The sequence below is a fragment of the Vulpes vulpes genome, chromosome 14 (genome assembly GCF_048418805.1).
Source record: "Vulpes vulpes isolate BD-2025 chromosome 14, VulVul3, whole genome shotgun sequence".
Lineage (NCBI taxonomy): Eukaryota > Metazoa > Chordata > Mammalia > Carnivora > Canidae > Vulpes > Vulpes vulpes.
Genome location: NC_132793.1, coordinates 85,945,712 through 85,958,714, shown reverse-complemented (window position 1 = coordinate 85,958,714; position 13,003 = coordinate 85,945,712). Strand labels below are relative to the sequence as shown.

The following is a 13,003-nucleotide window of genomic DNA, read 5'->3' as shown; positions in this document are numbered from 1 at the left end:
CCCAGGCTAGGCCAGCACCAAGAGGCCAAGAGTCGCTGTTTCCTAAGAGCTCACCTTTCAACAGGGCAGTTAAAATAGACATCTCGATGTCCTGCTGACCTTCGGCACCCATTCTAAACACAGTGACCTGAAAACAGGTTAATTATGAAAAGACAAGGTAAAGCCAAGCTGAAATTGAAAGGGAGAATTGGGGTGTCTTTTTAAAAAAGGACCATGTAAAGGTCCTTTAAGGACCCTTAAAAGGTCCTTAATAAGGACAAGTTTAAAAAACTGACATGTAATGCAATGATTCTGAGTGCAACAATTTTAAACCAGGTGCTTTTCATTTCCACAAGTGACAGCATTGCTCATCCAGGCTCTGAGTCCTTGCCAGGATCTCTATCTTATTATTTTACCTAATCTGACCTAACACCCCCAAGAAGGAAGAACCCATTCAGAATCTGCGTAGTCTGATATCTAAATCGCTATGGGAGATAACACAATCATTACTACTCAGAAATTTGCTCCATTTGAGTGAAATTTGTAGCTTAGAATTTTGAAGGGGCTGCCTTATGTGTGTATTCCTCTACCAGCATACTTAGGGAGGGCAAGGAGTGAGAATAATTACTGATTTGGAAAGTGAAAGAACAAAATTTTGTAAGCATACCTAAAAGGGTGTTTCTGTCATTCCTCAAGCCTTTACATATGATTAATGTCATAAACCTCAGAACTGGTGTGATGTGGCATGGTGTCACTTGATGTTGGCTAAGATCTGAAAGTACCTGGGTCCCTCTTCTGTGCATGTGTATTCTGCTTCCATCATGTGGGCATAATGGCCAGTTTGGTAGGCATTTGTCAACTGCCCCTTGGAAAAGCCTGGACTAAATATGAACAAGTCCATCATGCACACATGGGCAGAATTAGCAAGGAAACATAATTCTCTCTATGGAGCTGGTTTGGAAATAAACGCAAGACACTTACAAGTTCTTTCTTTTTCATGCACTCCATTATAATTGCAAACAGCTGATGTGATTGTGTCTTGTTGTAATTAAATGTTTTCTGAATGGTAACTAGAAGCTGATCCTTGAGGGATTCATTTATTACTCTGTTCAAAGGAAACGCAAAAGAGAAGAAAACACACGAGTTAAATCTGTACATGAATAAATCAGACAACTCTATGTCCGTCTGGTGTCTTTGACTTGAATCTTTGCCATTGGAGGGGATCCCAGGCTAGGAGACAAAAAGGGACCACAGTCAAAAACTGCATTCACATGTGTCCTAAATTCCAGGCTTGTTGGAAACCTTATAAGGGAAAATGAAGTTGGAAGAGAGTGTATTCCCCCAGAGAAAGAATTCTGTAAGAAACATCATGCTCTTGACAGCTCCCTCACATGCTGACCTCAGAAAATGGAAGAGATCTAGTAAATCATTATTTAGCATTTTTGGAATGGCTAAATGCACCACTTAAATTTTCTTCTTGGCCTAACAAGAAGGCAATTCAAAACCCACCCTCTGTAACATGTCAGAAATCCTACCCTCCTTCTTCACAATACTTGTGTGCAAAAGACAGAATGTCTGAGGCTCGTCCGCTGCCATCACAAACCACCACGGGGACCGGAGGGTCTTCTCGGAGATATTCCAAGACGATAGAAACCACATTAGGGCCTCCTTCCACCACCAGGCCCACGACGGGCACACCCTGCCCCAGTCCTGCAACATAAAACACATTCATCGTAGAGACCAATGTCACAGCACAAATTACCTGGGAGGGCAAAGCTGGGCCACCATTATTAGCCTGTCAGTGAATGCTTGTTTCCAGAGTCCTCTCTCTGTCTCCATCAGATAATAGGACTCTTCAGGAACTTGGGAGGAACAGGCTAATTTCTGGAGGCAGAATCAACAGGGTGAACTCTGAGAAGCAGGAGGCAGGAGGAAGACCTCAAGAACCCGAGATTCTGGAGAGGGAAGACAGTGGGAGTGGAGGAGCCACAGAGACATATTTGTCTACTTGGCACTCAGATTGGACAGGACAGGTTATATTCTGAGCGTGTTTCACCCTGTGTCCCTTGGTGGTGATGGGTGTTAATGAGCGTCAAAGGATGACAAGTAGGAGAAACATCCTTTGTCTTCAGTCCTGATGGCCTTCAGATAAAATCTGCTAGCATACATTAGGAGGAAATCTAAAAATTTCAAGTGGCCAGATTCAGAGTTTCTGGTTTGCTTCCACAATGCATTTCTATATCTAGGAACTCCTAAAAATTTTGAATGATTTTGTCTTCTACCACAATAATATCAGTTATGTTCATTTCAGAGAATATAATGAGGGTCTGGTTGTGCCAAGCGCTGGCCAACAGACACTGCAAAATGGGTCAAGAGGACATGGGCCCTGCCTTTCAGATTCCCAACCCAAGCAACTCTTGGCATTCTAGATCTTCAGGAATATGGTGGCCAGATCACTTTATTTTCTAGAAACAGGGTAAAATTGGTTCTTCTTGGTTTAGGCTGGACTCCCCAAAGCTCCAAGCTGTGAGAGGTGACAACTGAGCACCCCTTTGCTGTCCCTGCCCCTCTCAGAACCCTAGGCAAAGGATGACAAAGGGAAGCCCACAAGTCACATGGCCAGATGAAGTTGGGTAGTGTGAAAACTTAAAGTCCAAGACAAAAATGTGAGAACAAAAAAGCCTGTCATCAAGCAGTTTATCAATCAAGATTTGACTCTTGGAAATCCACAGTCACCCTTAGAAGGTAAGCATTCTAACCATTTGTGCCATCTTCTAGGCCCTTGATTAGCCTTGACCATGACCATTTCCAGGGCTTAGACTGGCTTTCACAAAAATCTCATCAGTGATGGTAAAAGCAAAATACTCTTTAAAATCTTTTCATAATATTTTGGCAATAAGAACTGCTGGAGTATGAACATGTTCCAAGAGATGACACCAGTTATTTTCATTCTAACTGGTTATTACTTCATCTGGTTGTGGTTTGTTCCTTTCTCTTGAGCTTGACCTCACCATCCTCCCCGGGATGGCAGCTCCACTGCAGAGCTGTGCTACATGAACCAGGACAGGTGGGGTCTTGGGGAGCAATCTTCTCCAACAGTTTCCCAACCCAGCCTGCCTTAGTTTGGATGAGAGACCCAGAGCTACATAGCTATTTAATGTAATGATCATGCTAACACTTACTTGATGGGAAGGGATCCTACTACATCTTTGAGTGAGAAGCTTTCTTCCTGTTCAGATATTACAAAAATAACTACAGTAATTACCCTGTAATTATGCAGTGGGCAATGCCATCACCATGACAAGTGCTGCAGGGCTGTTTCTTGCACCATCCCTCCTGCGAGCCTGGGGCAGAGCATCACCACATAGCTCAGTGGGTGTGATTTGGTAGGTGGCCAAGGTGAGGGGGCTAGACAAGTCTGTTGATCTGTTGTTCTGTTGATCTGACAAGAATCAAGGTGCAAGCTCTCAGCACCTTTGGGAAGTGAGCCCAGGTTTCATGGCAGCAGTGGCAGCCCAGCACCCATGGCCTTCGCCGGAACTTACTTGTGTTAATCTTCTGCAGAGAGATGTGCTTTTCTAGCTGCCTCCGCAGCTTCACCTCGGCACCGTATTTGCCCAGGGTACCATTGTCAGCCAGGATGAAATGGGTGTGCGAGTTGTTGAGCAATGAGAGCTTGCTTAGGGGGTTGGACATGGTCTGGTACACTCTTGTTACCTGACAAAATGCACAACACAGATTAGAGCTGCAGAACTAGGATGTGAAGACTAACAGGGAAAAAAAGAAGAATATCTACGTATGCCGTGGCTACTTCATCTAATTGTGCACTTGAATCTACTCTCACTTCCCTGTCCTCATTATTGAAGAATTTCTTTTCACAACTTTCCATATTAAATTAGGAAAAAAAAGAAATTATTTTAGATAATGACAACCCAGCATTTTAGATAGTAAAAATCCAGAAATTGCATTCCTGGGCATTTACTGCAGAGAAATGAAAACTGACAGTAACACAAAATCTTACACATGGATGTCTATGGTAGCTTCATTTGTGATAACCAAACTGTAAACAACTCAGAGGCACTTAAATAGATATGTGGCTAAATGAACTGTGGTACACCCATACCATGGATACCACTCAGCAAAAAAAAAAAAAAAAAGAGAGAGAATGAGAATGAACCATTGATATACACATCAACCTGGACTGATCTCTAGGAATGTGGATTTAAAAACATCCTCAAGGCTACATAGTGCATGATCCCATTTATAGAATTCTTGGAATAATGACATTATAGAGATAAGGGGCAGATTAGTGGCTGTCAGGGGCTAAGGAGGTTGTAGAGTTGGGAAGGAGCTAGGCAAGGCTATTAAGGGGCAACATGGGTGATCCTCGTGGTGATGGAAATGTTCTGCATCTTGACTGTATCAATGTCAATATCCCAATTGTGATACTGTATCATAGTTTTGCAAGATGTTATCATTAGGAAGGGTGGGAAGGGCATATGGGACCTCTATTATTATAACTACAGGGGAATCCACAATTATCTCAAAATAAAGACTTTGATTTTTTTTTTTAATTACCAATATCTAGGGAGAAAATACTTACATCCTTTCCAACCAGGTCTTCCTTATTTTCCACGATGCCCCAAGGAGCAATTCCTATAGCACAAACCCGGCCTCTGGACTTAGAAGAATGATCTTTTAAGGCATCCCCTACATGGCTGATAACACCTGTAAGCAGCCATAAATCATATTTTTAGGACCGTTATCTCCCATCATACCATTATTTATGAATGTTAGGGACTTCTTCTCTGAGCCACTCCATTTCCTATGGAATAGGGTTGAAGCATGACCTACATCATTAAAATCAAAGTACATCAAAAGCTGAGTTCATAATACCTAGTCATTCTGCATTAGCTCTTAGAAAAGGGACAACAAAAACCAAAAACCAAAGCACAGTACAGAGACTTCCTTTACAAATTTCTTGAGACCTAAAGATGGAAGTAAGTGGGGTGCCTTGTCAGTCCTTGGCTACAGTTAGCTAAAGTTGAGAGTCAGACTGCCTGGCATGTCCCTAGGTTCTCTTTGCCTCAGTTTCCTCTCCCATAGGTCAGTGGGAAGGACTGTCAATGGCCTCAGCGAAAATGAGGCTTGAACAGGTCTCAGTTCAAGGAATGGCACATCATGGGTATCAGAAAGGTTGACCATTATCACTATCATATCAAAATAACAAAAAGCCACTGGATAAATATTTCACTTCTGTCATAAATATTGTCAGGTTGCAATACATTTTTTTAAAAATCTTAATTATTCAAAAGCTCTTTGGGAATCATAGTGAGTTCTGGGTTTGTGTGTTTACTGAAATGGAACGAGGCTGCTCTTACCAGTACTGACGCCCCCAGTGAAGATCCAGGCCCCAGTGGTCATGGCAGCCTTGATCAGACCTTTCCCAAAGACCTGTTTCAGCTTGGGCTGCATCTCAAAGTTCTGGAGGCCTCCATGCACAGATATTAAGAGCTTGGGGAGTTCCAGCTGCCAATCTTTCACCATAAGATGAAGCAGTGAATCTGGCTTGGTGTCATAGGATACTCGGATATACTGCAAAAGAGTGTGTGATGCTCAGTACCGTTCTTGGCTTTCCTTTCATATCACAGGGGAACAGGGCTACTGCTCTTGTCCAAGCAAAAGCTATTTTGCCTGTTCCTCTGTGTGAGTCTGTGGCCAAGTGAGGGAAGAGAACTTTGGAATGGTTGCCAGATTTAGCAAATAAAAATATAGGACACTCAGTTAAATTTGAATTTCATGTGAACATTGAAAAATGTCTTATTGTAAATATGACTTATGCAATATTTGGGACATATTTATACTAAAAAGTTATCTGTTGTTTATCTTAAATTCAAATATAAATGTGTGTCCTGTGTTTTACCTGGCAACCCTTAATTTTGAAAATCACTTCTAAAGCTGTCTCAGCTAGAAACATGGCTCCAGAATTTGGACAGGGTATTGTTGAGGGAGTGGCCCACTGGTCACACTGACTGGGTGCTGAGAATGGGGATCCTGGGCCAACCTCTGGACTTGACCTTACCCCCAAAGTGAAGAAGAGGTTAATGATCAGATGCCTTGGCCCCTATGAACTGCTTCTTTGTGTCCATGCCAATATGTAGGGTACCATTCCAGAAGTCCCTATGTGGTGCTATTTGGAACACAAATGAATTTTATTTGCACAATGACGTTGGGCTAGTGGAATAAAATGAAATAGCAAATATGATCTGACTGGGCATGTGGGAGTATTATTCAGAATTAGCTGAAAGGGATCACAGTGCTGACGCCTCCCCTCTCTGGCAGGGCTCATCAGAAAGGCAGAGAGCACTCCCTGTTTACATGCAAATGTGAAAGACCTTAGTCTTCTTGGGCCAGCTGAATGCAGGCCCAGGGAGGCTGTGGACAGACTTCAGAGGGAACTATTTCCAGACAGTCCTGAGCCATTTAGGGTGGGGGAGTGGGAGCTTGAAGGTACACAGTTATAAAAAACAAAACCAAATCCCAAAAAATCCCCCAAAACAAATAGCATCATTTCCCACTCATCACTGCAGATGGAGCAATGAGTATGGTTGCAGACTTGGGCCAGAGCATGATTTGTGGATTCACAATTCTGGTGTGAATTTAGTGACACTACATATTTTTTTTTATAATAGTGCTCAGTTTCCAAATCTCATGACTACAAAGTTGAGTGTGCAGATATATTTCTTGCTTTTGCAATGAAATATCTAGGAAGACTGAGCTACACCCCCAGAAAGAAGACCTAGGTGGGAGTCTTGAAGGCTGCAGTCTGGGGGTCTAGGAGGCTGGCCTCTGATGGAGACTATGGGCTTAGCTGCATCCCTTCCTAAGACCTCTCTTACCATGGCTTTATTGGAGTATCCGCCACCCTGGAATTCAAGAGTTCCATAGGAATCTGTTGGGTAGCTCTGGGTGTGTTTGCTGACAGACCATTTTTCGGGCAGAGTCTCCACCTGTTTATTCTCCTCTTCATTTTTGCCAGATGTTATACCTGGCAAGGGGGGGATATGCTGGTTGGTGAGCTGGCCACAACAACACCTGAAAACAAAGACAAAAGAGAGTCTTTCTGTAACATTTTTCTCCTTAAAATGAGTTAATCTAAACAGAATGGTAGCACCCAAACAAGGCAGATTAACACCTTACTTATCCAGCTTTGTTGGGATAGAAATGCCCCTTATGATGGGCTTTTCCAGATAATCAACTTATAACTATTTATATACCAGTCCATTTAAAACCCATTGGGTGGTTGCCCTTCCTTACTGAACATGTTTTAACTCTTTTCGATGTTTTGAAAACATCAATATGGACATCAGTTATTGAACATTTTGTGACAAATATAATCACGCCCTCCTGATATAGAGTTGACCTTCTGGGATTTTACAATATTGTTGAATTCTTCTGTTAGTAAGAATTCTGCTTAGTAAAACATTTCTCTACATTTTTCTTTTTTTTCTCTACATTTTTCTAAGTAACATTGAAAATATATTTCTTATATTTTTATTATATTTAAGAATCTTTTGCTAAGTCCAAAGTCATGAAGATTTGCTCCTATGTTTTTGTCTAAGAGTTTTCTAATTTTAGCCCCTATTTAGGTTTTGATACATTTTGACCTAATTTTTGTATATGATGTGAGGTGGGGGGTCTACATACATTTTTTCACATCTTGGTGTCTAGTTGTTTCAGTACCGTTTGATGAACAGACTATTCTTTCTCTATTCTTTCTTTTGGCAGCCTTGCTGAAATATTGATTGCCCATTGATGTACGGGTATTTCTGGACTCACAATTCTATTCCATTAGTCTGCGTGTTTAATCTTATGCCAGTACCACACTATTTTGATTACTGTAGCTCTGTAGTAAGTTTGGAAATCAGGTGGCATGAATCCTCCTAATTTGTTCTTTTTTAAATGTAAGATTGCTTTTGCTATTCTGCATCCCTTGCAATTCCATATTGATTGGCTTGTCAATCTCTAACAAAGTGAGCTGGGATTTTTTTTAATTTAAATTTAACTTGCTAACACGTAGTATAACATGCAGTGCTCATCATATCCCGTGCTCTCCTTAATGCCTGTCACCCAGTTACTCCATCCCCCCTGATTCTAGTAGGGACTGCATTGAGTCTAGATTATTTTGTGAATATTGCCATGTTAACAATGCTAACTGTTCTGACCCATGAACATGGGCTAGTTTTTCAATTATTTAGATCTTTGTTAATTTCTTTCAACTATGTTTTGTACCTTTCAGAGTAAAGGTTTTGCACTTCTTTTGCAAGTTGATTCCTAAGTATCTTATTCTTTTATTTGTTCATTTTTACTTTCTAAAATTTTAAGTAGCCTCCATGCACAGAGTAGAGCCCAGGGCAGGACTTGAACTCACAACCCTGAGATGGAGACCGGAGCTGTGATCAAAAGAGCCTGAGCCTAACCAACTGATCTACCCAAGAACCCCAGTATCTTATTCTTTTTGATGGCATTGTATATTAAATTGTTTTTGTTAGTTTCATTTTTCTATTGTTCATTGTAAGTAGATAGAAATACATGTGATTTTTGTATACTGATCTTTTTTTTTTACACTGCAAACTTGCTGAATTTGCTTGTAAGTTACAATAGTTTTTTAGTGATTCCTTAGGATTTTCTATATACAACATGATGTCGTCTACCAATAAAGGTAGCTTTACTTCTTCCTTTCCACTATGGTTGCCTTTTGTTTCTTTCTCCTAATTACCATGGCTAGGACCCCTAGTACAATTTTGATTAGAAGTGGTGAGAGGGGACGTCCTTGTCTTGTCTCTGATGTTAGGGGCAAAGCATCTAATCTTTCACCATGAAGTATGATGTTAACTATGGATTTTTCATAGATGTCCTTTATCAGACTGAAGAACTTCTATTCCTATTTTCTAGATTTTTTTAAATCATAAAAGTTTTGGATTTTGTCAAATGCTTATTTTGCTGTCAGTTGAGATGATGATATGATTTTTGTTTTTTACTCTATTGATGTGATGTATTGTGTTTTCTTTTTTTAAAAAAGATTTTATTTATTTATTCATGAGAGATACAGAGAGAGAGAGGCAGAGACACAGGCAGAGAGAGACGCAGGCTCCACACAGGGAGCCTGATGTGAGACTCGATCCCAGGGCCTCCAGGATCACACCCTAAGCCAAAGTCAGACGCTCAACCCCGAAGCCACTAAGCCACCCAGGCGTCCCACATTAATTGATTTTCTAGTGTGAAACCAACCTTGCATCCCTGGGATAAATCGTAGTTTTTTTTTACAGTGTATAATTCTTTTTATATGTTGCTAGATTTGGTTGGATAGTATTTCTCCAGGATTTCTGCATCCATACTCACAAAAGATATTGTTGTATAGTTTTCCTTTCTTGTGGTATCTTTGTATGATTTTGGAGAGTGTTCTCTTATCTATTTTTTGAAATTTTTTGTAAAAAATTGGCATTAATTCTTTTAAAAATATTTGGTAAAATTCAGCAGTGAAGTCATTATCTTGTGGGTAATTTTTTTTTATTTTATTTATTCATAGAGACAGAGAGAGGGGCAGAAACACAAGCAGAGGGAGAAGCAGGCTCCATACAGGAAGCCCGACATGGGACACCCCAGGCGCCAGGCAGCCCTAAACCGCTGCGCCACCGGGGCTGCCCCCCTGTGGGTAATTTTTGATACTAGCCTATGTCTTCACTTCTTACAGGTCTATTCAGATTGTGTATTTCTTCTTGAATTAGTCTGGTGGTTTGTGTCTTTCTAGGAACTTGTCCACTTCATCTGTTATTTAATTGATTGCCATTGGTGTATAAATCATAGCATTTCTTTATATACATTTCTAATTCTGTAAGATTGGTAGTAATGTTCTTTCACTTCTGATTCCAGTAATTTGAGTTTTCTCCCTTTATTTATTCATTAAGCTAGTTAAAGGTTGGTGAATTTTCCAAGAACTAGCTTTTGATTTCATTGATTTTGTCTTCAAATTTTCTATTCTATTAACTTCCATTTTAATCTTTTTTTATTTCCTTCTGCTTCCTTAAGATTTAGTTTGCTCTAACTGAGCCCGAAGGGGAAAGGGGCGGAGCTCTCTTGGTTCAAATACCACAGACTCTAGCCTTTTTTATTGAATTTTTGTAGGTTTTTTTTGAATAGATATTTATTTCCTATTGGCCCTTGGGACCATTTCCAGGGACTTTAAATAGTTTTTTATTCATTCCAGGGCTTTTAAAGCCCATGCTAGAGGATGCATGCAACTCACAGAGGAATCTCACGTGTGAATCCCTTAAGCCTTTTCTGCTTCTTCTGCCTAGAAGAAGAAGCTGTGTGGAGGACTGCAGTGCAGCAAGTGCTAAGGAGGGCTGGCATAGTAGTTTCCATTAAGGAGGGTCTGGGTGCTACTGAAACAAGGGGGGACAATTATGTGCAACAAAAGGAAGACTTTTGTGATCTTTGGCATTGTCCCCTAATGCATATTTCTTGCCCTGGGGGTAATCACTGGGTTTTAAGTAGGAAGAAGAATCTATGAGGTGGTGGTGGAGGGAGCGAGCTTGAGGACATGGCAGGGCTGACGTGTGTGTCAAATTTGACCTAGGTGCTCTCTGAGAGTCTGTGCACTCTGTGTCAGTGATCCTAACTGCATGGATTTCGTATTGTGTAAACATATGGATAAATCATCCCCCTCTGGCTCTCCAAACTCAGCTCGTAGCTGTTGTCCTCAGAGATATGAAGGTTTAGCTAAATTCATTCCCAATCACTTTCACAGCTTTAGAAGACCTTCTGTTTAATTTATAACAGACTCATTTTCATGTAGATGAATGAAATTCATATTTTGTGTACAAAGTACATCTTTTCATAGAGTTACATAATAGTTCACTTAACTGCTCAGACCTTTCCTGTGATGGAGTTGTTTATTGAAATAGCATTATGAAACTTTAATAAGAGGTGACAAAGTTATCCTGGAAACCTGTCTAAAACTGTCAGCATCTTGAGCTCTGTAAGATTAGGAGGAGCACTGTGGGCCTGTCTGGTTATGAGAAATCACATTAGATTAGGATGAGTGACAGACAGCAATCTTTCCTGCATCTTAACAGAGAGCTTCTTAGCAGAAATACTCCCTGGGTTAATGCCTCCCATGAGGCATGGATTCTGGCCCATTCTTCTTGTATCCTCTTTCTCCTCCCACAAACACAAGAAGAATAGTTGCTGGCACTTGGTAGACAAGTGCTGGTTTGAATAATGTCTTAATTGTGACTTCCAATTTACCTGTTAGGATCTTTAGTGCTGGGAATTACAAAGATACACTCTCGTTTGCAAAACGTTTTTTCTATCCAAGCTTTCTGTCCCTGGAAGAGAAAGAAATGAAAATTAGACCAATATAGTCACAAACTATAGTCAGAGTTCTTTCTTTTACTTTTATAAAACCTCTATGCAGCTAATAAGAAGTCTGCCCAAACATCTGAATAGACACCTCCAATAATGGTGGATATGCAACTCTCTAAGGATCTTGGCTTTGGTTCTTTTTCAAAGTGGCTTGGATGTATGTATTCATGGTTTCCATAGGGCTACAAAACCTACGCTTTGCATGCAAGTCAAAGTCTGCAAAGGGGACATTATGCCACCCTGGAGTAAGCCATTGCCCAGATAAGCCCTGGTGTGAATGTGAGTTACTAGAGAAGCTAACAAAGTCTGCAAGTCTCTAATAAGGACTTTGTTTTGCTGTCAAGAACCTCATCTTCTCTGGACTTCCAGGGACTCACCCACGCACCGTAGTAGTTTTACAAGTGGACCCTTTAACTGGTACTCAGATTCACTGAATGCTATTTTTATATTAAAAATATTGAAGGTGGTAAGGAAATGGGTACTCATATAACACTGAATCTGAAGCTGGGAGTTGGTACAATCTCTATCGAGGGCAATTTAGCAAGAATATCAAAATTACAAATCATATACGTTTTGGCAGTTTAGTATTTTAGTCTACCAATATGCCTGAATGCATGCAAAATGACACATGCTGAAGTTCACTTATTGCGTTTACTATTTATGATATCAAAAGACTGGACATCACCCACTGTCTACCAGTAGGGGATTGCTACCTGTGTTAGGGAAAAGTCACTGATGGAACTCCCCATGACTATTAAAAAAGAATAAGACGTTTCCTCTGTATCATTAGGAAAAGATCACCAAACTATGATAAGTAAAAAAGCAAGACATGGAATAATCTCTAGGGTATTGTCATTCTGTTACAGGGAAGAAGTATTAATATGAAAATACACTTGCTTGAAAATAGACACATTATACTAGGAAGGGTTCACAAGAAGCAGGTGACACTGGTTCTTCTGGAGGGCAGGAGGATCTGGAAGCTGGGAGGATGTGGGTGAAGGGGGGGAGACACTCATAGACTGGGTACTCTTTTAAAGTCTTAAAAAAGACTTTACTTTTAAACAACAGTTTTATCTTCATAACAAAATTGAAAGGGAAATACAGAGAGTTCCCATTGCTCCCTGTTCCCACACTCCATCATTATCAGCACTGTCCACCAAAGTGGTACATTGTTTACCAAGGTTAAACCTACATCGACACTTCATAATCACCCAAAGCCCATAGTTTACTGTAGGATTCACTCTTGGTGTTGTATATCCTATGGGCCTGGCAAATGTATAACGACACGTATCCACCATTACAGTGTCACACAGTATCATAAAAATCCTCTGTGCTCTGCTTTTCATCTCTTCCTCCCCACTGAGCCCCTGGAAATCACTCGTATTTTTACAATCTCTATAGTTTTGCCTTTTCCAAAATGTCATATAGTTGGAATCACATGTATGTAGCCTTTTCAGATTGGCCTCTTTCTGCATTGAGGATTCCAATCTGCATTGAGGATTCCTCTCTGCCTTTCTAGGGCTTGATAGCTCATTTCTTTTTCGTGCTGAGGAATATTTTATGGTCTGGATGAGCCACCATTTACCCATTCACCCAC

The 13,003-nt window shown here is 40.6% G+C and overlaps 1 protein-coding gene across 1 annotated transcript in view; it reads right to left on the bottom strand.

Annotated features, from left to right (window-relative positions):
- Window positions 1-13,003, bottom strand: part of TRPM1 (transient receptor potential cation channel subfamily M member 1) — a 101,261-nt gene that overhangs the window by 62,348 nt on the left and 25,910 nt on the right. Inside the window, exons 6-13 of the mRNA XM_025986409.1 lie at window positions 11,290-11,369; window positions 6,879-7,074; window positions 5,361-5,574; window positions 4,583-4,707; window positions 3,525-3,696; window positions 1,515-1,689; window positions 961-1,084; window positions 55-127 (exon numbers count right to left, since the gene is read on the bottom strand). Coding sequence (XP_025842194.1) covers window positions 55-127; window positions 961-1,084; window positions 1,515-1,689; window positions 3,525-3,696; window positions 4,583-4,707; window positions 5,361-5,574; window positions 6,879-7,074; window positions 11,290-11,369 — 1,159 coding nt within the window. The remainder of the gene's footprint in view (window positions 1-54; window positions 128-960; window positions 1,085-1,514; window positions 1,690-3,524; window positions 3,697-4,582; window positions 4,708-5,360; window positions 5,575-6,878; window positions 7,075-11,289; window positions 11,370-13,003) is intronic.